Raw genomic sequence first — 23,693 nt, 5'->3', positions numbered from 1 at the left:
AATGCGATGCTTTTTCCCTCTTTTTTATTATTATTGAAAATTTATTTTATTCAAAATTTATCATCGCAGCATCATCAACTGATGAAATTCCAAAACCTCATTTGGAAAATAAATGGATAAAATAATGTTTAATTTATAACTTTTTAAAATCTCATTAATATTTATGAGATGAGAGAACGATTAAATTATTTTGTGTGGTGAAAGGTGATGAACGTTCGCTCGACACAAAATTATTTGACAATATTTTAATTTTGCGCAATTTGCAAAGGAAGTAAATAAAACTCGGCTGGAGGAAAATTTTTGCACATCGCGAAAAAACGTTTAAAATTCCATTATAAGAAGAAACCTATTCGGAATTAAGTTTGTCTTCCACTTTACATCCTCATTTATTTTTTTTTTTTGCTTGCATCTTCCTTAGTTTCTTACATTGTGTTTATTATTTACTTTGCTCGAAATTGCATGTTTAAGTGCATGCACAAAAATTTCCTTAAAGCCGCACGTAAAGCACGCTTGTCTGCATGTGTGTCCTACTTCCTTCCAACTTTCAACGTGTACCCGAGGAAAATCTTGAAATACAAATTTTCAGCAATTTTCATTAAAACAACAATAAACACATACGAAGGAATTGCACAACTTTTACCACGTTGCAACGTCAATTACAACAAGGAAACACCTCGTTAGTGTTGTTTTTCCACTTAAGTCTAAGCGTATTTTTAAGAGCTGCAATCGGACTCTTGAGGATTTCGTATTTTTTTAAGGAAACGCTTCAACTCACTTGAGGTTAAGAATTATTTAGAAGCATAAATTACGAGCGACAAGTTATTCATTGTGGGTGCAAGTGCATGCCTTGCATCTACTTTTGTTTAGTTTATGCAAATCGTTTTAAACTGTTTTAAATTTTGGTTTAAAGTGTTTCGGCAAAAATCTTCGTTTTACGAATAAGATAAACTTTTGATCGATTGAAACACTGTCGGAACAAAAAACATATCAAATTTCTACTTGGTCTAAGCAGTCATTTGTAAATTGGTAGAAAATTTTTGTTATTTCAAGTGACCTGCTTCGAAAATTTCCCATTTTGCAGAAGATGAATTCCACATCAAATGGATAGAGTTTAAAAATCATTTTTAATGATTTTGATGAAACCTACCCTACCGTATAAGCGAAAAACGTTTAAGGGAATTTTTTGATCTCTTTTAATGGATCAATTTGTTTCGTTATAAGGGATCAATCTGATCCGCTTTCGAGTTAGTTACCCGCAGATCCAAAAACTTGAATCCTTCAAGAGATCATTTTAATCCCCTAAGAGGTCAATATGATCCCTTAAGAGGTCAAACCAACCTCAAGGGATCATGTTGACCCCTTAAAGAGATGAAATTGACCTCTTGAAGGGATCAAATTGACTTCTTGAAAACTTGAAAGCGTGAAAAAGTGAAAAAAAAATTCACTTAAGAGATCATGTTGACCCTTCAGGATCAATCTGACCCGTTTTTCGCCTATAAAAGTGGGTTGCAGCAATTTCTTAGCTATGACTTCGCGAAAGAACGATAAAACCCTTTTTGTGGCCTTCGGATCTTAAAAATTATCTTAGTTTTAAAAAAATTCTAAGAAAAATTAACTCTCAGGACCCAAAGGTCCTAAAAAGGCAATATCGTTCCACTGAAAATAGGCAACTTCGTATGGAATTCTTCAAAGTTTCATTTTTCGAGTATTTTAAAATTACGCCACTTATCCTTTTTATTTGCTTCAATTATTTTCACGTTTATCGCACGCGACTGGTCTCAATGAGTCTCTGTTTGCTTTATATTTTCAATTTGTCTCCAAATTCTAAATTAAACACTCAAACATTCCAATAATGCAAACTAAAATGCGTGTTCTTCTCTCACTCGTACAACCACACACACACACACCGAAGAGAAAATCATTCATGCGCGTCGTCATCCCATGGGGCAAGTCACAGAAATTGTTTTCCGTTTTTTTTTACCTTTGCGAATCGTGAGACGACTTTCAATGTTGCTCAAATCACGGCGAATTTTCTCCTCTGTGAGTCGGAAACATTTTCAGATAATTGTTCATCTAATACTTTTAATTAATAACAATACAAGTGTCTCTCTGTTTGAATTCCAATTTTGACAGTGAAGTGTCTCTTTTAAACTTTTTTGTGTTGTTTTTAACGTTATTGTTTGCAATATAAAAGTGTTTGTCTTCCAACTTTCTCCTCTCCTTTGTGTCGGCGAAAGAAAAGGTTTATCCTTTGTCTCATTTTTATTGTTTTTTTTTCTTCTTCTGTGGAACCTTTTCTTTTCGTCTGTTTTGCCGTCTTTGATCATATTTCAAGCGAAGATTACTTTGAACCCATCTCCGTCGAATGGGCTTAACTTGACCTGACGTGTGAACCATTCATCCTCTCAAACAAATAAACATTTGAATTTTATGGTATTTTGTGTCACTGAAAAGGATTAGAGATATGCGAAAAGGAAACGTAAAAAAATCATAACTATGTCCTTCTCGCAATTCATGAGTTATCGATTTTTGCGTCATTTCAAGTTATGCAATAATAACGATGACAGACACGTTACGAGCAACAACTTTTTCGCATAGTGAGGTTTCAATTGCTGAGTTGCGCTTGTTGCAATAAAAGTAACGTTGTTTGAGGCAAAACAAACAAAAAAAATGAAATTGAAAGAAATTTCGTGCTTGATAAATTCAACGACTTAATCGTGTTTTTTGTTTTTTGATGTGAATTAAGTGAGATTTTTTTTTATTAGGTATATTTTTATATTTTTTCGAATCTTGTTAAAAAAAAATTAAGGTTTTCTAATTTTTCTTTTAAGAGTTTTCGTAAAAAAAATAATTTGGTAAATTTTCGTTAAAAAAATTTTTATGGTTTTTCGATACGTTTTTTTATATTTTTATTAAAATTTTTTAAAAATTTTATTTTTTTTTTTTTAATTAATTTATTTTTAATTTTTGACAAAAAAAAAAGAAATTAAAATTCAAGATTCTTATTTTTATAATTGTAACAAGGACAACCGTAAAATACCACATTTTTTCTTAGGCAGAATGTAGTAAAAAAAACGAAAAATACGACTGTAATGAAACTGTTATGACAACAACGTTGCTTTTGCTTTATTATTTACATTTAATTTACGACGGCATGGCAAGGCAAGGCATACCTCTAAGGTATTTTCGTATTTTTGTCGTCAGCATCGCGTTGTCGTCACAAGCAAGGTCAAAAAGGAGCGTACAAAAGGTAAAGGAACGCTTTTGGCATGCTTTCGGATTTATTTTTATCACATGCCAACACCGCGCGAAAGAAGCACGAAGAGCCGTTGGCGCACGAGGCGACGAGAACAAAAGGCCCAATTTATTCATCACCGTCAAATTAAATGAACGCGAACTCTGCCGCGAATGACGAAACAATTATGGCTATTTCCATATTTTTTTATTCGTCTTTTTTTTTGCAACTCACACAAATTCCGTTCGTGAAAGGAGAAAAACGAAAAAAAAAACCACTTAAATATGTATGGCAAATGTATTTACTATTATTTCTGCAAAATCTACGTAACACAGAACGATGCACGGCGCACACCAACCACCAACACCACCGCCAGAAATATAGCGAGCAAATATAGAAAAGTTCAAATTAAATCAAGGCAAAATGAGAAAACGAAAGAAAATGGAAAAAGTTTTGTTTGTTTAATTAATTAAAGCGTGCCTCAAGAATTTCAGAAGATTACTAAGCAAGTACGAATAATAATAAAAATAATGCCATAATAAAAGGCAAGTCGTCGATTGTATATATATTTGCTTTTATTTCGAAAAATATTGAATAAAATCATGAATTATGTTGCGAGGTAAGAATAAATGATGAATTTATTTTTGGTTTTGTGTGTGTGTGTGGTCGGGCACTGTTAACTTAGCTTCGTCTTGCCTAAGCAATCAAAGACGATTCATAATTATTTATTTTTTTTTTCATTCTTCTTTTTGATTATCCATTCAGTTTTGATTCGATTTCGCTTTCTTTGTGTTTCAATTATAAATGATAATTTTGATGAGTTAAGCAGATTGAGTGGAGAAAGTGGAGGCGACTGGTCTTTTTTATGCAAAATCATAAATATTTTATATTCAAAATTTCCAAACCATTGAAACGTGACGTGAAATATTCCGCACTGAATTTGGCTCTACGTCAATCAAGAGATTTCGTTTGATGTCGGTCTTTGATCCAGTTATTCGAATGCTCAAAATGTGTTTCCAGGGATTTAACAAAATTCACTCCTACAATAAAATTGTCCTCCCCCAAAAGAATTATAAACACCATAAATTCACTGCGTGAAATCTCATTTATTTTTGACCGATTTTCATAAATGGACCAAGGATGGACGAGCAAAAAGCATTTATTTATTCCATTCATGATAATTTCTACATGAAAATCCCCGCACAAAATTTGTCAATAAATTTTGAATACAATTATCACGTTGTTGTTGTTGTCGTTCGTCTATACATCATACACTTTATTATTATTATGGTCTGGCACACGGGTAAACATTTTATCTCAATTTTATTATCGTGTCATTATACTCAGAGATCGAGCGAGAGTTTGTTAATAATTTATGACAAATATTATTGTTATTCCTCTTAATTATCTTCGGAATCGATTTATAATAATAATAACAATAAAGGATCATCAAACAATACACAAGAGATGAAATATTGACTCTTCAATGAAATTATCCCTTTTTTATAACTTTTCTCCCGGAAATGTCGAAAAACAACGAAAACGGTCATTATGCAAAAATTATGCTAGTGTCAACAATTCTGGGAGGACATCAACAATGATGTGAGAAAAAAATTACTGCAGTATTATTTTTTTCTGGCTAGTTGTAACGACGCCAGACGCGTGAATGAGACTTTTCATTAAAATAATAATAATAATTTTTACGTTGTTGTAATTTTTCTGCCTGTATGTTTTTTTTATTCAAATTTGTCCTATGGTATTAATTAAAATTAAACAAGAGCAAAAACAACTCAATGTGACGTAAAAATACACACACACACATAAATATCCACAAAAATATTTTTGCCTCATTTCACATTTTATTATTCGTCCGAGTCAGAATAAATCAGAATACGAGTGTACTGTGCAGCACCGAAAAAATGTTGTTTTTCTAGGTACGTTTTTTTTTTTTTTTTTTTTTTTTGATGAAATTTTGTGTATTTATTTAGGTCAGCCAATGAATGTTTCGTTGTAGTATAGTTATAGTTCTCTCTCTTTTTTTAATTGTTGTTGTAGCTGCTGATGTTGTTGGATTTTCTGACGCCTCTGGCTAAGGAAAGTAATTACAGAGCGGGAAAAATTGATATGCTACGCATGAAAGTAGAGTTCCGATCAAAAGTCAATTGTGTTGTGATATATATGCGGGATTAATGGCAGCTTTTTTTTCGCATTGTGTTATGTGTGGAGAATTTATTAAAGCATGACGATGAATACAATTTGAGAATACATTTTATGGACATTGATGAAAATTTAACATTGTATTCACAATAATGTATTATTTAAAATGAGCCATTCTACGTGAAACTCGGTAAACTTTTTTAATTTCGGGAGTAAAATAAAACAAAAATTGTCAAATAGAATTTCGATTAAAAAACGTACAAAATTATTATTATTATTTTTTTTTTTTGTTTTATTCATTGAAATGTATGTTTGAAAAAAATCTTAATTTCAGTTTTTGGAATGTTCAAAAAATGCCAAAGAAGGCCAAAAATATTTCATATTTCATTTAATTTTTTAAATATTTTTCACCTGAATTTTTCCGACGAAATATGGACGACTAAAAATTGATATATTAAATTTATTCGCCTTAATGAAAACTTTATGAATTGTCTCTTGATATTGTAAAAAATTGCTTTTTCTCGATTTTTTTTTTTCAAAAGGACCATTAAATAGCTATTTTTTTTTTGTTTTATCTGGTTTCCATATTGAAGTTTATCTAACGATTTAATTAAAACTCTCAACATTAAAGAAAATTCAATTTAATAATCGTAATTTAATCCAAGACGCTACCTTGGTAATTTAAAAGTTACATTTAAAATTCGTTAAAAGGATAAATATTTTCCGTCACTAAATACTTTCAATTTTTATTAATACACTAAATTAAAATTTGGCCCACATACAAAGAGCACCACTGCCAAAACGCATTAAATTTCTGTTTTTATCAAAGCAATAAATGTTTGCACACTTACCTTCAGCCGGATTCGTTAAGGTATTCGCTGCCAGCAGGTTACTTGGCAGTATATTTAGGATAATCCAAACTGTTGGAAGCAGCAATTTCGCAAGTTGCAATGGAATCATTTTCATAATATACAATATACTTTTTTTTATAATTATTATTTACACTTTTAATAACACTACTTTTAATTAAATACTTTCTTTATGTATTTTGTTGTTGTTGTTGTTGCTGATGTTGGGTTGTTATAATTATTAAAACATCTGAACTTTCATTTGAATATACAACCATAAAATTTTTCATGCTTTCAAAATAATAATAATAATATTACACATGAACACGGACTTTATCCTCTTACTTAAAAAATTAATGTATTTTTATGATTATTATTTTTTCTCTGTATTCTGCGGGATAAGCTTTGTATTTTTTTTTGTTAAGTTACACAAAAAGTTTCACAATTTTGTGTTTTAAACAAAGTCCGCGAATTTACTCGTGCGAACAGGATTACGAGTTTTCTTGATAAGAGTAATCCTTTATTTATTGTTTGTTTGTTCCTCGTGTAGGCGATTCGTCTTGGTGCTCACAAAACTATCAGATTTTTATAATTAATTGCTTTTAATGATGATATAGTTGTTCCACATTTTCTTTTCACACATGCTGTTTTCCGTTTGTTTCATGCAAAAGTAAATTGAAACGTCGTTGTTGCATTCACGGCACTATCAGAAATTATTACGACGTGGCTGGCACATTCTGTAAGAGAGAAATATGAGAAATAAAAGAATATAAATTTATTTTTTATGACGTTAGTTTGTTCTCGTTCCAGGAGATGCTGGAGAGCAAGGCAATGAAATAAAAAAAAATGTGAAAAAAAACTTTATTCGGAAAACAGGGACACGTAACAGCAAGGAGAGAAAGACAGGAAGAAAATGAAAAATGACGCAACAATATAATATAGACCAGCAATGCAACATATCTCCACTTTTTTATTTTAGATTATTCTGGAGACAAATTTTTTTATTATTATTATGGATGCAACGATGCAAATTTTATTCGCTTTTTGTGTTTGTGTGTGTGCAATGCAAATGGTAATTATTGATGATAAATTACCGCGATTATTATTCAAATGGAAACTTTCTGTTCTGTTTAACGTACGTCGGAGTGACACTCTCTGATACAATAAACATTTACCTCGCAATTACTTTAATGAATTGCATTTTCGTGTATACGGTCGATGATTTATTACATTATGTGTGATTATTTATACATAAAATTATTTTTTTTTTTTGAAGTGCAAAAAAAAGCTTAATTAAAGTTGTTCCGAACAATAGTTTGTTGTTTGTTGCTGTTGCGGCTTGCCAAGGAAAAGTTTTTGATAAGCTTGTGGTTAAAGTTGCTTTACGCCTCGATGAAAAGTTGGAATATAGAATTAACGAGACTAGATGTGAATAAAAAAGAAGCACATGTCTGTTATTTTTTGCATATTTTTTATTCTACAAAAGTTTTGAACTTTTGTTCAAAGAATTTCAATGAATGTAGAACATCAAAGATTCAAAACAATAAAACCACAAATAAAGTACATCTTTCTTCAAATTAAGTTTTAAACCCAAGAGATTTTTTGTTCACGAAACAATTTAATTTGAATAGAAAATAATGTCAATTTTTCCTCAAAGGTGATTGAATTTATTTATTGCAATTTTTATCGCCTACAATTTAAAAAAAATCATGTAGAAAAAATATAAATATAAAATTGGATAATTTAGACAAAAACTTACGATTTTCATTTAATTCATACAAAAAATAAGGTATCGTGACCAAAATGATATATTTTTTCAAAATTTCTATTTTTAATGTGACTTTAAATTTTAAAAAAATTATTTTAACTATTTTTAAATTTAAAATTCGCGACCATCAGGCTCAAAGAATTTCAATGATAATATTGTGGTAAATGAAGAAAAGAAAAAAATACAATGTAAAAAATCATCATTCAACGTTCAAAAACATATAAAATGACAAATAAAATATTAAATAAAAATAAGATCAAATTTTCCCTCATAAAATTCATTGCTCATGGGACAAAATTGAAAATATTTTCTCAAAAATAAAAATTATAAAAAGTATAGCTTAGTTTAATCTTGATCTCTTTACAAGAAATTTCAAAGACATACATGACCAAATCCATTAACTGGGTTAAACTTTTTCTCATCCCATTTGAGACAAAAAATTTAATACAACTCAAGATTGCGTCTAACGTCATTAATGAAAATCTCATAAAAATAATTTGATTCAATTTTTCATGCATAAAAAATTCACATTAAGGTGATCTCATATAAATTACTCTTCGTCATACATCATATTATTTTGCAATAAAGGTTATTCGCTCCTTAAAACAGATCTTTTGAATAATTTAAGTGAGTGTCTCTTTATGATGTCATACGACGCAAAATAACTGGAAGAAAATAATTTTTCATTTTATTCATTTTTAAAGAGAAAACTTATTTCAAATGAGTTTGGCATTCAATGGCACAAGCGACGATTCTCATAATAATGTACTTTTTAGTGTTTCTCGCACAGAAAAAAGACGACATTAAAAAAAATATACACAAAAGAACCATTAAACTACATAATCATAAAAAGTTTACTATGCAAAGCCATTCTTTTGCCTGCGAGTCTCACCTTACAATTTCGCTTGGTCTTTGTTTCGTCAAGTTTACCGTACTTTTTTTTCTTCTGCTCTTTCATATATTTTGAGCCTAAGCAATCGTTTGAAGTATATCCACCACGTATATAAATAAAAAATACATAAAACATCATAAAAGTGTCTGCCATCCGTTACTAACACAGAGGGTGTTGTTTACACTTCCAAAGGGAACTATTTATGGTTGTTCAGCTGGCTTCTTTCATCATCTATCTTTTCTACTCTTTTTTTTTCATTTATTGCTTGAAATTCGCGTCAGGCTGCGAGAAATGAATAGCAAACATTTTCCGCTTTGAGAGTTAAACACCTGATAAAAGTTATATAGATAAATTTCAAGCAGTTAAATAAGATGACAACAATAATAGAACTAGTAGAGCACGTGCAGAGAAAGAGAGACATTCCGTGGGAAAAAGGCAGATGCGTTAAAATATGATGTGCGATACACGACACCAAAACAACTTCATAGGATGTTCAAACAAAATCGAGATAAAAGGTAATGTTTGTCAGAATAAAAAAGAATAAATAGCGTCATTCTCCATTATATATCGTACGCAAGCAAGATTGTATTGATTTTCACTCGGAAATGCTCGTCTCTTTTGCTTGCCTTCAAACGAGTGAAAGACCTGTTTAGCTTTTTACCGCATTTCAAATTGATTTTGAAAAAGCGGTATTATGTTCATCGTGAGTGTCCGTCTGTCCGTTACGTTATGCCTTTTTCTCCATTTGCTAATTCAATCGCTTCATATTGAATTAGCTGAAAAGGCAAATTTTTCAAACTTACACCTAATAAAAAATTCGTGAAAATTTGGAAAATCATGAAAAATTTCAAAGCAACCCGAAAATTTTTTAATAAATCCAGGAATAAATCTCAAAATTCAATGAAAAATTCAAAAAACAAATTCAAAGAACAATTCTTTGAAATTGTGCAAGCTAAAATATTTTGAAATGCGGTTAAAATGCTGTTCGTTTTAACAAATGCTCTTCAATTTTGTTTCAATGAAAGGAGACTGAAGCACAATGAACCCACATTTTACGGAAGCAACACAATTTTGTATCGTTTGAAAAGACTCATTATGAATTAAATTTTAACATGATCATTATATGTAACCGTGGTACATATACAACGCATGGCATGGAAGGAAACCACTCAGGAATACAAAAGTGAAGCAAAATCGTTCATTTAATAAAATTTTTGGGATTTTCGGTTGCCCTCATGATGCTTTTTTTGTGTTGTCGAAATTTTATTTATCCATCTTTATTCATTCAAATTTCATAATTTACATTTTTGTGCCTTCTTCCTTTGTTCGGGCCTTTTAAAAGTTTAATTTAAAGGAAATTGCGGTCTCGAGTCTGTCTGCCTCAGGACGCCAGGTTTAAAAAGGCATCACGTTTCAAGTGCTAAACCAAAGGCCACATAGCTGGCTGGGGTTACAAAAATCATTTTCCATCAGAATATAAAACAGGAAAGGCATCTTCTTAAAATATATAAAGTACTCGAAATTGCTCAAAAATAGTTTTCCTTTCATTCGTTTGTGTAGGTACTGCACGATAAAAAGGAGAAAAATGTTACATTCATGAGCAAAGGATGCAATGAGGGTGCTTTTCACAAATTTAGGTCATTAAAAAATTCCATTTTTTTTCCTACAAAATATCTTTTGTTCATCCTTTTATTTTCTCAGAAGTTTGAAAGTGAGCCACATTTTTATGTGTGGTTATGCAAAATGAGCGACTAAATGTTACTTCATACTAGAAAAGTGCCCTAAAAGCAGAAATTTTTGCAAACAAAAAAATTACAGTTATAACAAATCATAATGTACAAGAGAAAAGAAACATGGAAAAATAGCAGATCTCCATTTCCTTTAATTCGCTTACTTCTGATATAATATTACATAGTGTAGGTACACAGAGGAAAAAATTTAACGTCGAATAATGGAACCGTACAACGTAATAAATTCTACTTAAAAGGAACTAAATTAAACTGATTTGCATATTTGTCTGTAAATGTGAGCAAGCAAAACGAAGAAAAAAAATTTCAGCACAAAAAAAATGTGGGAAAGCATTTAATAGCTACTGTATTATTTCTCATTCAAGCTTGAACGACACACACACACACACACAAAAATCATTGACTTCAACGAGTCCGGACACGAGAAAAAAAAATATAATGAAAAATATTTGAATTTAAATATGAAAAAAATTATATCAGCAATGGAGCAACAGTCGTACAACCATTTGGAAAACACACAAAAGAGACGGACAAGTGGAAATGTGTCGTAAATGAGAGGAAAAAAACACGGGACAAAAGAAAAAAAAACGTATAAATGAATAAAAATGAACAAAGGAAATGAAAAAGTGAATGGAAATATGATAAAAAAAATTGTAAAATTGTTTTGTTTCCTGCATTCTGCCATGACGCACTATTGTATGCTTTTGCTCTTAGTTTGTCATTGCTTTTGGCCTCTGTTATCGGCTTTTTGCCTCTTTTGTTTGCTTTTTTAGTGTTCTCTTGATTTTGTAATTTAATAATGATTCAATTCATATTTACTTTTTTTCTGTGTTTTCCATTCAAATTGGAGACAATAGTGTTTGTAATTGGAGAAGGGAACAAATGAAAGACAATAGCCTCAAGATAATCAGAAACACTGAAACGTAAATTCTGCAAATCATTGCGGATCCCATTTAAAAGGTCAAAAATACACTGTAAAAATGATTGTCTTAGCTGAAAAAAAATTAAATTTCTTGGATAATCTTTCTTTTTGCGTCGCAAAAAATTATTGGATAAAATTTTTCTTACAGTGTAACAAATTACTTTTTCAGTTAGCCTATGCTACAGTAAAAACAATGATATAAAAGATTATCCCTCTTCTGTATGGAAGCTTCCTTTTCATTGACGCTAAGCTCTTTTAAATTCGATTAGGCAACGTTCATCTTTCGTTACACTTCTCCGGAGCAATAAATAATAACTACATTTTCCGAGAACTGATCAAACAAAATGATAAATGTGCAAATATGATATTGACATGTCGGATTCAACCTTTGTAGTTTATTTTATATGTCAAAGTCACGACTCCCATAAATCAATTTGCTTTCTTCTGTCTTTTTTTCTTTATTTATTCTTTTTTTTTAGAAAAAACTAACAAAAGCAAATAAATTACGAAGACATCGATTTGCGAAGAAAATGACAAAAAACAGCAGAGAAAACAGAAAATCGGGTCATTAAAGAAAAAAAATATCGAGATTTAAGAAAGAAGCAGCTGCCTCCTCACACATGAATGAAACGCGTGAATGAAAATTTTCTTGAGAAACACTCAATTTAATCATCAATTCCCCAGAACAAATTAACAACACCAACAACCACCCAACCGCCGCGTTCCGTTGTTACCGCAAGCGAGGGGGATTAACAACATAAAAAAAGCGAACTTAACAAGTAGACAACGGAGAATAATAACAAAAGCATCGCTCTACAATTTTCTTTTCAGTCTCTCATTATCTGTGTGTTTCTTTTCAATTTTTTTTTTCGCCTTAGCACATCATATATATTTACAGCTCGAGCAGCTGCAAGATTGCTGAGGAAGATGAAAAAAAAAACACACAAAATCTATCCATCATAGTCGTAACCGCACGGTTTTTAAGGAATGTGTTATGGCTTACAACACCAGCAGCAGCAGGAATAGCCATGAACTTTACACTTGAATGCATTTTTGCTTATCGTTTCTCTCCTTCGTCTATACGTTTTGTTTGTTTCCTCCCCTTTTAACACATTTTAATGCGAACCAAAGTAGTAAAAGGGATCTAATGTTGCCTAAAATTTGTTGTTCACTGATTTGTTTTTTTTTCTCATGTTGGTTTGGTGGTAAAAAAAAATACACCTAGTAAGTATAAAGCACCGAAATAACAGCAACAATATTTGCATAAATTACCTTTTTCATCTCCCAACTCAACACATATTGCTTTTTATATCTTTATATTTTATGTTTATTTTAAATATATTGGAATTCAGAGGCGATAGACACACACGGAGAAACACGCGTGTGTGTAAATATAATTTTAAAAATTTCAATTGCTGTTACTGCGACGGTAGATCCCACGCTACTTCTATCGTTTTTTTGATGATTTTACACTTGGATTCTTTCATTTCACAAAACATTTACAAGATTCACATGAGCGTGAGTCTTTTTACTTGAGAAACTTTCAATGCAAGTTCTAAATTTATATCATCCCCCTTCTACACTTTTATTTATTTTTTTGTTTAACTTCAATTACTTTTTTTTCGGGGAATGACTGGCTTGCTTTTTTTAATAAAAAATTTTATTTTTCTCCTTTTATCGTCCACCCGACAAAATTTTTATGTCATGTGTGTGTGGGTGACACGACGACGTGACAACTTAATTTTTTTATTAATATTTTATTATTTTATTTTTTCTTCTCCCATATATCTCTGCAGTATTATTGTATACCTTTTGCTTTGATACATAAATCTAGCTTGTGGGAATCCGCACGTCTGGAGGACTCACGTCTAGTCACAATGAAATCAAATCGAAGACTGACCGTTTTGCAAAAGGATTTTTCACACATACAGATTTGTAAACTTCCACGGGGGCTGGGAGTGTGCGCGGGAAATTGTAAGGTTCCTAGCTACACACAAACACACATATTACATTGCATAAGCATATTGAGGTTATTTTCTCGGCAAAATCAGCTGTTTTTGGATGTTTTGGAATGTGTGAATTGTTCCTACGATCTAGTTTTACGTTGAGGCATTATACCGATAGAAAGGTTTAGTTTTGTTGTAATGATTTCCAATTTTTGTGCATGTAAGGTAGGTTTTGCATGAAAATATTGGACCAATTATATAAGGTAGTGCTATACCGTGAATTGCTCTCAATTACTTTTTTTTTAATATATTTGCAATAAATTTTTTTCTGATTTTTTTGTTAATTCATATCTATCAACAATGTTTCATTAAAAACAAATTTTTATTCACAACTAAAATTTTGACACAAACGTAATTAATGGATGAGTTGGAAACTTTTTTCTAAAGTTCAGTGTTGACACACCATCGTTCGCGTCCATTCTCATAAACACATAAATTAGGCAATTTTCTATACAGTTGCGGAACAACGTTTGCTAAGTCTATTCTCATCAACGGTAAGTCAATTGCCCTCAACGAGTGTCCATGCATTTCAATATGTGCTACAACTGCTTTGGCCGTTTCTTCTTTGATGGGAACCCAGTTTCGTCTTCCTCTGATTTGTAAGCTTGTCATGTCCTTAAATGCTGGAAATATACCCTTCACGACATCGTCTAAGTTTGTTACGCTTTCGTCCATATCGATGGCCATTGTATGGAGGTACGGAAATATTTTACTCATTTTTAGCATATCAGCTCCGGTAAGCTTTGTTTGTCCGGTGGACGAAAGCTCCAAAAGTCGAAAATTTAATTGTTGTTCATCGTCGCTAAAGTTGCGAAAAGCTTCTCCGAAATTCTGGATCTTATACTGACAAACAACACGCATTTCCTTGAGATTTCGCCAATTTTTAAACATTTCTCCTAACAGGGATACACAATCTTCGATATTAATGTAAGCATGAAAAATTTCCATTGAAGGAAAGCTAGATGCAATGGCTTTCATGCAATTAGAGCAATGGAGATTTGTCTGTATCAAGGAGAGTTTTTTCAGTTTTGGCAGTTCGATAGGTTCGTGTCCATACAAGCAGTTCACCTGATCACGGAATTTGATGCTCAATCTTTCGAGATTCACGAGCGGCTGAAAGACCTTAAATGATCTAAGTGGTTCATCTCCGTCTTTAGAAATGGTCAAATGAGTTATCTGAGTGAACGGAAATTGTACGAATCTCGATGCTATTTTTATCTGCGTGATATTCAAATGTTTCGTTAGAAATTTATTTAAATCACTGAGCGATGGATTTGTTTCATCTCTATAGATGAGCTTAGTACATTTGACGGGCAGTGTCTCACATGAAATTAGTTTTTCTATGACTCCTTCGTTTCCTTCAAAGATCCTTAAATCATTCGCTTCAACTTTTTCAGTTTTCCAAAGCTCCTCAAAATTAGTGCCATTTACTTCCACTTTATCTATTACAATTTTTGCATTTTCTGGAAGCAGACTTCTCAAACTTTCAATCTTTTTTCTATCATTTGACATTGCATCACCGTAGAGTGCTTTCTTACAAATGATTCGTTCGAGACTTGGGAACATAGGTCCGTCACCCTCGTCTTCTTCCATCAACAAATCTTCTGTCAAAGTTGTTAAATGGCCATCGAAAGAAACTAGCTTGAGATTGGGCATTTCGAAAAACATTCGATATAATGCGGGTCGAATGTTGTTGTAAATGTGCATTTCGGTGACACTTTCTCCCAAGTATTTCCAAAATTCAATGGTGCTATCGAAGTCATTCACAAATGGTAAGTAAATATTTCCATTATCCAGAGTGACAATTTGATAACGATACTTGGCGTTTAAAAATACGGACATTGGTGGTCGATGAGGCTCAATTAAACATTTGTTCAGGTAAATATGACGATCCGCACGAAAAATAGCTCGCGTCATTAGGAGTTCACACCATCTCTTACAGACTTCTTTGCAAGTCAAACGGGATCGTAGTGGTAGTTGTTGGAATATTATTTCAAGAATCTATAAAATTAACCGGAAAAAATATATTTTACAAAAATATTATATCATTACTAAATTAACTCAGTACTTACCCAATCAAATAAATCGTCAATGCAAGCCATTTTTTTACTTTTGTTGTACACTTATTTACGTTTCAATATTCGAAAATAAACTAAATAGAAAAAAATAAAACATTAATATTTATACAACTAAAATAAATATGAAACGTCATAGAAAAGGACACTGTTGACTCATTGAGTTACGCCAACTGTGGTCAATAAGGGAGTAAAGCTACAGGATTTCTGCATCAGGATTGGTTATGATTCATGTTCAGGTAATTTAAAAAAAATATGTAATATGGTGAAATAGTTTTTGCTTTAATTTTAAATGAGTACAAAATAGATGAAAAATTAAATTTCACAACACATTTTTAGCCGGTAATCACGAACAATAATTTTTAAATTTTGAATACATAAACTAATGAAAATATGGTAATAACTCTATTTTTTTATTATTATTTTAAAAACAAACATTAATTACCTTATCAAGTTTTTTTTTAAATTTTATTGAATCTCATCCACCTCAAGCTAAAAATCAACGTAAATTAATAACATTTACCAGTACAAATTCAAATAAATACAAGTTTAATTTAATTTACTGTAAAAAATAATCAAATATTCGACAATTTCACAAAATGTTCTATTTACAGTTTGTTTTATACACAAAACAGCTGATAGGCTAAAATACGCGCGAAATAACTATATGTCATATATAAACACACACATACAATCAAACATATGTGATTCATTTCAAATATTTTTGTTCGTTAAATCTTTATATAACTATCCATGACAGAAATGTTTTTTATTCAAAACTTTTTGCTGATTTTCCATTTTTTTAGAATTTAAAAAAAAATAAATATTTTAAGGCCCTTACTTAACCCATAATGTGTCACAATCTAATCAAAATTATAGTAAAATTTTGTGACATGAAATATTTGTTTAACTCACATTTACATTGATTTTAGGGGTCTTGTTAAAAATTGAAAAAAAAAATAGCTAAGAAAACTTTGAGAAGTCAGACCTTGACTTTTTGTAAGACAAATTTCAAATTTCCCACATGGATTGAATTGATGTAACAATCATGACTTTTACTTATTGATTTTGTGTCTCTTGAAAGCCTGGTGAAATTTCTAACTTTCGAATTCTATTTATTCTTTTTTTTATTGAAAAACGTTCATATTTTTCCAATAAACTTATTTTCTACCAACTTTTAGTACACTTCTTTGATTGTGTTTCCTTGAGACTTGCAGGAAAAATACTTCATAATAATTCCAGCTACGTTTTCCTTTCAGATGATTAAGAGCTCTTTATCAACTCGTGCCTCAAGTTAATACAAATATCAGATGGTCTGGATGTCGAATTAAATTCCAGTGGTAACAAATGTCCACGACACTATTTTCATAACTCTCTCGAGAGATCGTGAACGGATAAAAGTTCAGCTAATACTCTCATTTTCTCGTGTACACCGAAACATTTTGCACGCAAACATATAAAATCAACAACAGCTTCTTCAGCATAATAAAATCTCTTTGTACATGTTTTATTATTTATACATGAGCTCTGGATTGATGATCCCCAAAGTTTTTGATGAAAGTCACAAGCTACAATGTAGATACGTGCACTGCACGTCGATATATCTTGTTGTTATATTTGAATGTCATCGAAAATGTAAATATGTATGAGAGTGAAGAGATGTAAAAGCTACGAAATATGGGTATGCGGAACACTGATATATTACAAAAATTTTCGATGCACAATGCGTCTCATCTTTAATGATGTGATATAAGAGATATCACGGGAAATGGAGACATTTTTGCTGTGCTCTATTTTGATTTGTTCGTACTCCAAATTTATGGGAAACGATTTTTATGCCGATACAAAATATCGGATTTCGTTAGAGGCGGAATTCAATAGAGCATGATTTGAATTGTTATCAATTTTTTTGCACGCTATTTGGCTGGAAGAGCAATTGTTTGTGAAACACGAGCCTGCGAGATCCAATTAATATCCAGGCGACCGATAAATGAGCATCACTAATTAAATGCAAATAAATAAATAATTGAAAGAATAAAATAAATAGTTGGATAAAGAGCTTAAAAATATTTTCGAGTGGGATACGAGAACGAGCGGTGAAATCGAATGAAATAAACACATTGATTAAACGCTAAATTTGTCACCCGGCTGACATTTTCAACGAACCAAGTAACGATTTAAAACAATTTGGTCGATGTCATTTGACGTCCTTCTGAAGTTCGTTCGTGCCATCAGTTAATCGATTCTGATTGCATGTTTTTTTGCTGAGTGTTGTTATCGGCTGGATTTGTACAATGAATTATTTTAAACTTCAGTACATTTGGACAAGAGAAAAAAAATATGTATACATTTCCTGTTTGGATTCACACAAACAAAAAAGCGCTCGTATCGTTTGCTGTGCCACAACAAGGTGTGTGACAAATTTTTTGTGTTCGCATTTGTTATCAAAAAACTGCATGTAAACACATTTGTCCTGCATAAATTAGTTTGCTGTCGCTTTTTTTCTGTCGTTCGTCCTCCGCCTCCTTCGAATGCATGATCTCGCTCGCTCTATCTCGGTCCCACTCGCACACATTTTACTACATTTTTGCATAAATTTCCCCGTTTCAATTTATTCATGCAGTTAAATTTATTTTGCGTACCATGCCTACAGGTCAGAAAGTATGTGTTTATGTCATTTATTTAAAATATTTTAATTTATGTCCTTTTCGCGTTCGCCTCAACTTTATTTATCCGTGGACACACAATACCCCGGCATGCAAACACAGGCATTAACTTTGTAAGCGGGGGGTTTCGTTGTTACGGTCAAGGAAATATTTCATTGGGGATGCCTCATGCTAGGTTTACTTGTACCGCGATAATTACACAGTAATTACTGTTTAACATGATTTCTAATTAGAACTCGAAAATTTGCATAAATGATTTAAGTGCGGCAAAAAAAATTTAGTTGTGATTTTTTTCCCACAAATGTTCGTCTTCCGATGAAAAAAAAATCAGCTCTGATATCAAACTGTCTTGACAATTTACCCTGAATGCCTTTCTCAAATGAAGGCAATAACTCTTAACATGAATACTGAGACATTTATGGTCTTATGATAAAAATAAAAACGATGTAACAGTGCATGCCTTTTTACTTGCACTCTGCAAACAATAGAGGCTTCATGTTTCTTCTGCGCGCATTTTTTTTTATATCTTACTACTCTTGAACTTCGTTTCACTTGTAGATTTAGTTTTCAAAATTAAAAATTTTTCCAAATTATAACAAAATTTGCAAAAAAAAACATGCTTATTCTAATTTTTATTTAAAAAAAAATATTTTAATAATTTTTGACAATTTTTTAAAACAATTTCTAAATTATTTAAAATTAATTAATATTTTTTTTTTTCATTAATTCTAATTTTTCTGTTCCTAAACCTTCTCTAGGCTAAATTTGACATACTACAAAAACTTCCAAAGAAATTTGTGAAGCAGAATTTGAGTTATTTCATTACAAAATTTTTTGGATTTTCAATTTTAACTTCAGGATAAAATACCTGGGACTTGGAGCTTTTATACTAAAAGAATGCGTAAGTAGAAAATACTGTAAAATGTATTAAAAGGAAATTTTTTCTCATGCAATTTATTTTCTCTGTCAGATCTAATGGACGCGTCAAATGTAATTTTTCAAACGGAATGTGAATTCAATATGATTTAAAGTAACCATCTTTTTCTTGCGTTTTTCCCCTATAAAATGTTTCTAACATAGTTTAGAGAATATCGAAAATTTATGCAATGGAGATAAAACACAACACACGAAACATGCATTTATATGGCACGTCATTAGTCAAAATAACACACAGCCTAAGCTTCTTGAAAAATTTACAACGAACACCCACAAAACTTTTTTGCATCAATTTTTCAATAAAAATAATAATCTATGCATCGTTATTCCAAATAGTTTATAAATTTTAGCTTAGTTTTCTCTTTAGTCGTGGTGTAGTTACAGTGCATATATATTGATAAAGTTTGATCCTTTAAAATATGCAGCAAAATATGTGGCATAACTCTGGGTGCTGCAACGAGATGAGCTACACACATGAGCTTAAAATAGTTGAGCATGTTCTCTCAACTTGAAAGCTATTAGAAGTTAGTCATTTGTTGGGAGTCTTCGATAAAATATTTAATAACACGGGCCACGCTACGAGAGTTGTAAGTTTTGAACCTAATTTTACCGTGTCTGCATTTTCGCGACATACTTTACGATTTTTTCTGTGCAAAATTGTTTTCTTCCCATTTTAGATGCCCCTTTTTCGGAATATTATTATGTCTGCCTTATTAGCATCGGATTTTCTCTCAAAATCCTCTGTCGGCATGCATTTTCCTTTCCTTCTGAACCAGATAGAAGGAGATATAATAAAATAAACATGAAAAACAAATTCTGAGACACACAAGGTATCGTCTTTCATTTTTTATACACGTTCCTCCTCTGGGTTTTTCATCGATTTCTTCTACATTTTTCGCATAAAAAATGCAAGAAGCGAAGGCAGCAGACGAAGAAAGTTGTTGTAGAGCTACAGCTGAAGCTAACGAAGTGCAAGAAATTTCACGGGGACTTATAATAAACATGTGTGTTTGTTTTCACGTTCGAACGATGATGCTGATAATGGTGCAACGGACGCGACATGATTACCCCAGCAGTGTCTTACAACTTATTTTTCTCTCTGCTTTGGATTTTTTATTTTATGTGCAGCAGCAGGGATTGCTTTTTCACTTGTGAGAAAGTGCCTTGTTAAAATTCATTTTACGTGTGATTTATTCGAATTTATGCTCATTCATTCTCCGAAATTAGCTTCAATGTTTGCTTTAGATTTCGCGAGTCGAGTATAAATTGTAATTACAGGAAAAAGGTCTTTTATGCCGTAGTAAATCATGTGGAATGCAAGTAACAGCAGCATTAAATTGCAGCAAAATGATTTGATATCAGATTAAGAAGGTATTTAGTTGCGCTTGGTATAATAAAAAGTAACAAGCTAATTGAATATTAATTATAGCCAAACGTAATTACACAATCTGTGATGGATTCTAGACGAACCGACTCCAATATCGAGCTGTTGTTTTCTTATCGTAATGACGAAAAAATAACACAAAAATTCAGCAAAAAAAATGGCATACGACGGTGAAAAAGGTGGGAATTTTAAACATTTTTAACGAACCTGCTGTAAATTTTCTAAAATTCGTGAAAAAATATTAATATTGAAAAAAAATTCGAATTTTCTATGATTTTAATTAAAAAAAAAGAAAATTTTCTTAAAATTTTGAAATCATATTTTTATTATCTTTCAGTATTAAATGGGACTAAACGGCTTTTTTTAGACATTGGAGCCTTAGAAATAATTATTCAAATTTTTATAGCAAAATATCAAAATTATTTTTTAAAATTTTCTATGAAAATCCTTCAAAGGCCATTTAATACCACTGGGTTTGGCCAAGAAGATAAAAATTTAATTTTGAACAAAAAAAACATTTGGATCCCAAAAAACAGTATTTCCCCACATTTTTTAATGTCAATTCTTCGAATCAAAACGCATAACTTAACAAAGAATTTCTAATGTTGGTTTATCAAATTTAATTAATTTTCTCAAGCAATAAAAACGTTATGAAAAAAGGAAAAGTTCTTCAAAAATTTCTGATTTCTTTCATTTTCTATGAAATAATTTTTTTCGTCTTCCATCAGTGACTCTTATGATGCAAAAAAAAATATTTCTGGGAAAAACAAATCTCATCAATCCAAAGTTGAATATTTCATTCCAGTGATGACGCGAAAAGTCAACATTCAATTATTTATACGACATACTTCATTCATCATTAGTCCCAAATTCCTGCAAGTCTTCCGCTCATTTGACATCGAAACTCTCTCCGTGTCTCTCCAACCGCACATTCCGCATAACACACATAAAAATGAAATAAATTAAACATCAAATCAAAGTGATCTGTCACTTCCTTGTCATCTTTATCCTTGTCTGTGTCTGCCTCACATTGTTCTGTTTCATTAAACGAGACATATAAAAAAATACAACATTTGTTACACTTTTTTCGTTTGTTCGTTATCCACATAAAAGTGCTTGCTCTTGATTTTTTTTTTCGTTTTGTTAGAGAAAGTCCATACCAACGTCATCTAAATCTATTTTTGTTTTCGTTTTTTATGGCGTTTCGTACTGATTTGATTTACACACGCAGAAAGAAAAGGAATAAAGTTAAATTTTCATTTAGGGATGATTTATACACACCGACACGCAGCGAAAGTGATCTAAAAATCATAAAAATCTAAGAAGAAAACAAATAAAATTCGCGTTCACTTTCGTTTAATGACTGCTCTCCATGATGCCATAATGCCACCAAACCTAGAGACTGAGGAAACAACTCGCATAAAATTGTATTAGGGTACAAATGTGCTGACAAGACATTTTTATGACTTTTTACGTCTTCTCTCTTAGTTGACGTGTACGTATTAAACTCTGGCATGTAGAAGAATGGCAAAGTATATGAGTGATGGATGGAGAGTTTCCCGTATCTTTTATACGTGATGGAGACGAGTGTTTGTTGCTCAAACGACCTATTTTACTTTAAATGCTTTGTTGCTTCTGGGATACAATTTATAGGAATGGTTTTTGGTGCAACGACCACTTTTTCGGTTTTCCACTTCTGTTTATGGCTGAAAATGAGCAATTTTGTGCCGAATAAATTACCGGCAATCAAATTTAGAGACAATAAAAAGTGCGGCTATGAATAATTTTACACCGTACTTTATTAAATTGGTGGGCAAATTAATCAAAGAACAAATAAAAGTAATTAATTTTTACGAAACTTTTTATTTATTCAACAAGTTTGTCGTTTTGATTTGAAAAAAAAATCATATTGAGAGATTAAGCAAAAACATATTCCAAGAATTTATTGCATGTCTGTTGACTTTTACTTGACTTTCAATGAACTCGAGATGATATTTGATTCCTTATTCATTTATCTAAAAGAATTCAGAGCACATACATAAGCATACATATCTCATTGTTTATACATTTGTCATTTTTTATATGGTCAACTGTATTAAATACTTCAACGATATTTATGAATGTCGATCTTCGTGTCACAGATGTTAAACAGAGACTTCAATTTTCCGGGAATTTAGCAGTTCTTGGGACGGTAAATCTAAAGAGCCGGCTAACAGACTTAAAGACCACAAAAACACTTCTTTATCGATTTTTGACAATTTTTCCAAGCAGTTTTGGTATTTTTTGCAACTAACAGTTATGAGACTACACTTTGGAACCGCCCTTGTTGCGAGTCAATTCTTTTTGTCCAGTTATAAATTATTTTCTTCGACCAAAAATTTAATGACTTGAGAAACAGCTTCTTTCTCAGAACCGAAACCCGGAGTTTGCAGCTTAGTTTGGAAACTTTCTTTAGAATAAAAAATTGAAGATAAGAAATTCCTTATTGAGTGTAACAGATCTAAGTGTATTTTTTACTCACTTTGTTTAATATTCTAAATAATGGCCCATTCTAAATCTTAAATTGAGCAATGAGCAATTTAAGCTTATATTGAATCGATCGTCTTGAACATGAACGAACCTTAACATGACAGACACCAGATGTTTTTTCTTCACAAAATGCGCTTCATCGAGAACTTGATTTTTCCGACAATTGTGATGTAAAAAAAGGGAAAGTCATAAAATTCTATATTGCATATTGATGAATAGAAACCATTGATTTTGTTCCCTGCATGTATAAAAAGATGAAGAAAGGATTTCTGGCATCCATATAAGAAATCTGTAAGCGACCCCCATTTACATAAAAAATATTTTACGACCTGTTAGTTCATAAAAGTCAGACCTGTTACGTTTCAATATGAGACGCTTGCATTATTCAATATTCCTAGATTTAGCATATCAAATTGAATATTCAGATAAAAATGTGCTTACATTCATTAATTTTATTGTTTGTGTACATAAAATGTTTATCTTAACAAAAAAAAATTATTGACTTTTAACATGAATGAAAAAGCTAA

The 23,693-nt window shown here is 31.3% G+C and overlaps 1 protein-coding gene across 1 annotated transcript; it reads right to left on the bottom strand.

Moving 5' to 3' along the window:
- Window positions 1-13,880: 13,880 nt before the first annotated feature.
- Window positions 13,881-16,246, bottom strand: LOC134831401 (uncharacterized). Its single transcript, XM_063845121.1, has 3 exons — window positions 16,097-16,246; window positions 15,649-15,728; window positions 13,881-15,577 (listed from the first exon to the last, which is right to left on the bottom strand). Exons 2-3 carry the CDS (start codon window positions 15,676-15,678, stop codon window positions 13,958-13,960), a joined length of 1,650 nt encoding a protein of 549 aa, XP_063701191.1. The 5' UTR covers window positions 15,679-15,728; window positions 16,097-16,246; the 3' UTR covers window positions 13,881-13,957.
- Window positions 16,247-23,693: the final 7,447 nt, after the last annotated feature.

This window comes from Culicoides brevitarsis, chromosome 2 (genome assembly GCF_036172545.1).
Source record: "Culicoides brevitarsis isolate CSIRO-B50_1 chromosome 2, AGI_CSIRO_Cbre_v1, whole genome shotgun sequence".
In the NCBI taxonomy this organism is placed as follows: Eukaryota; Metazoa; Arthropoda; class Insecta; order Diptera; family Ceratopogonidae; genus Culicoides; species Culicoides brevitarsis.
The sequence above is the reverse complement of the archived record's forward strand: the minus strand, read 5'-3'. Positions and strand labels throughout refer to the sequence as shown.

What these genes read in the sequence shown, in the direction of transcription:
- LOC134831401 (XM_063845121.1), bottom strand. Translation starts at nt 15,678, where the DNA reads ATGGCTTGCATTGACGATTTATTTGATTGG. An exon ending in TTGACGATTTATTTGATTGG is followed by an intron (nt 15,578 to 15,648) that starts GTAAGTACTGAG and finishes TTAATTTTATAG; the next exon opens with ATTCTTGAAATAATATTCCA.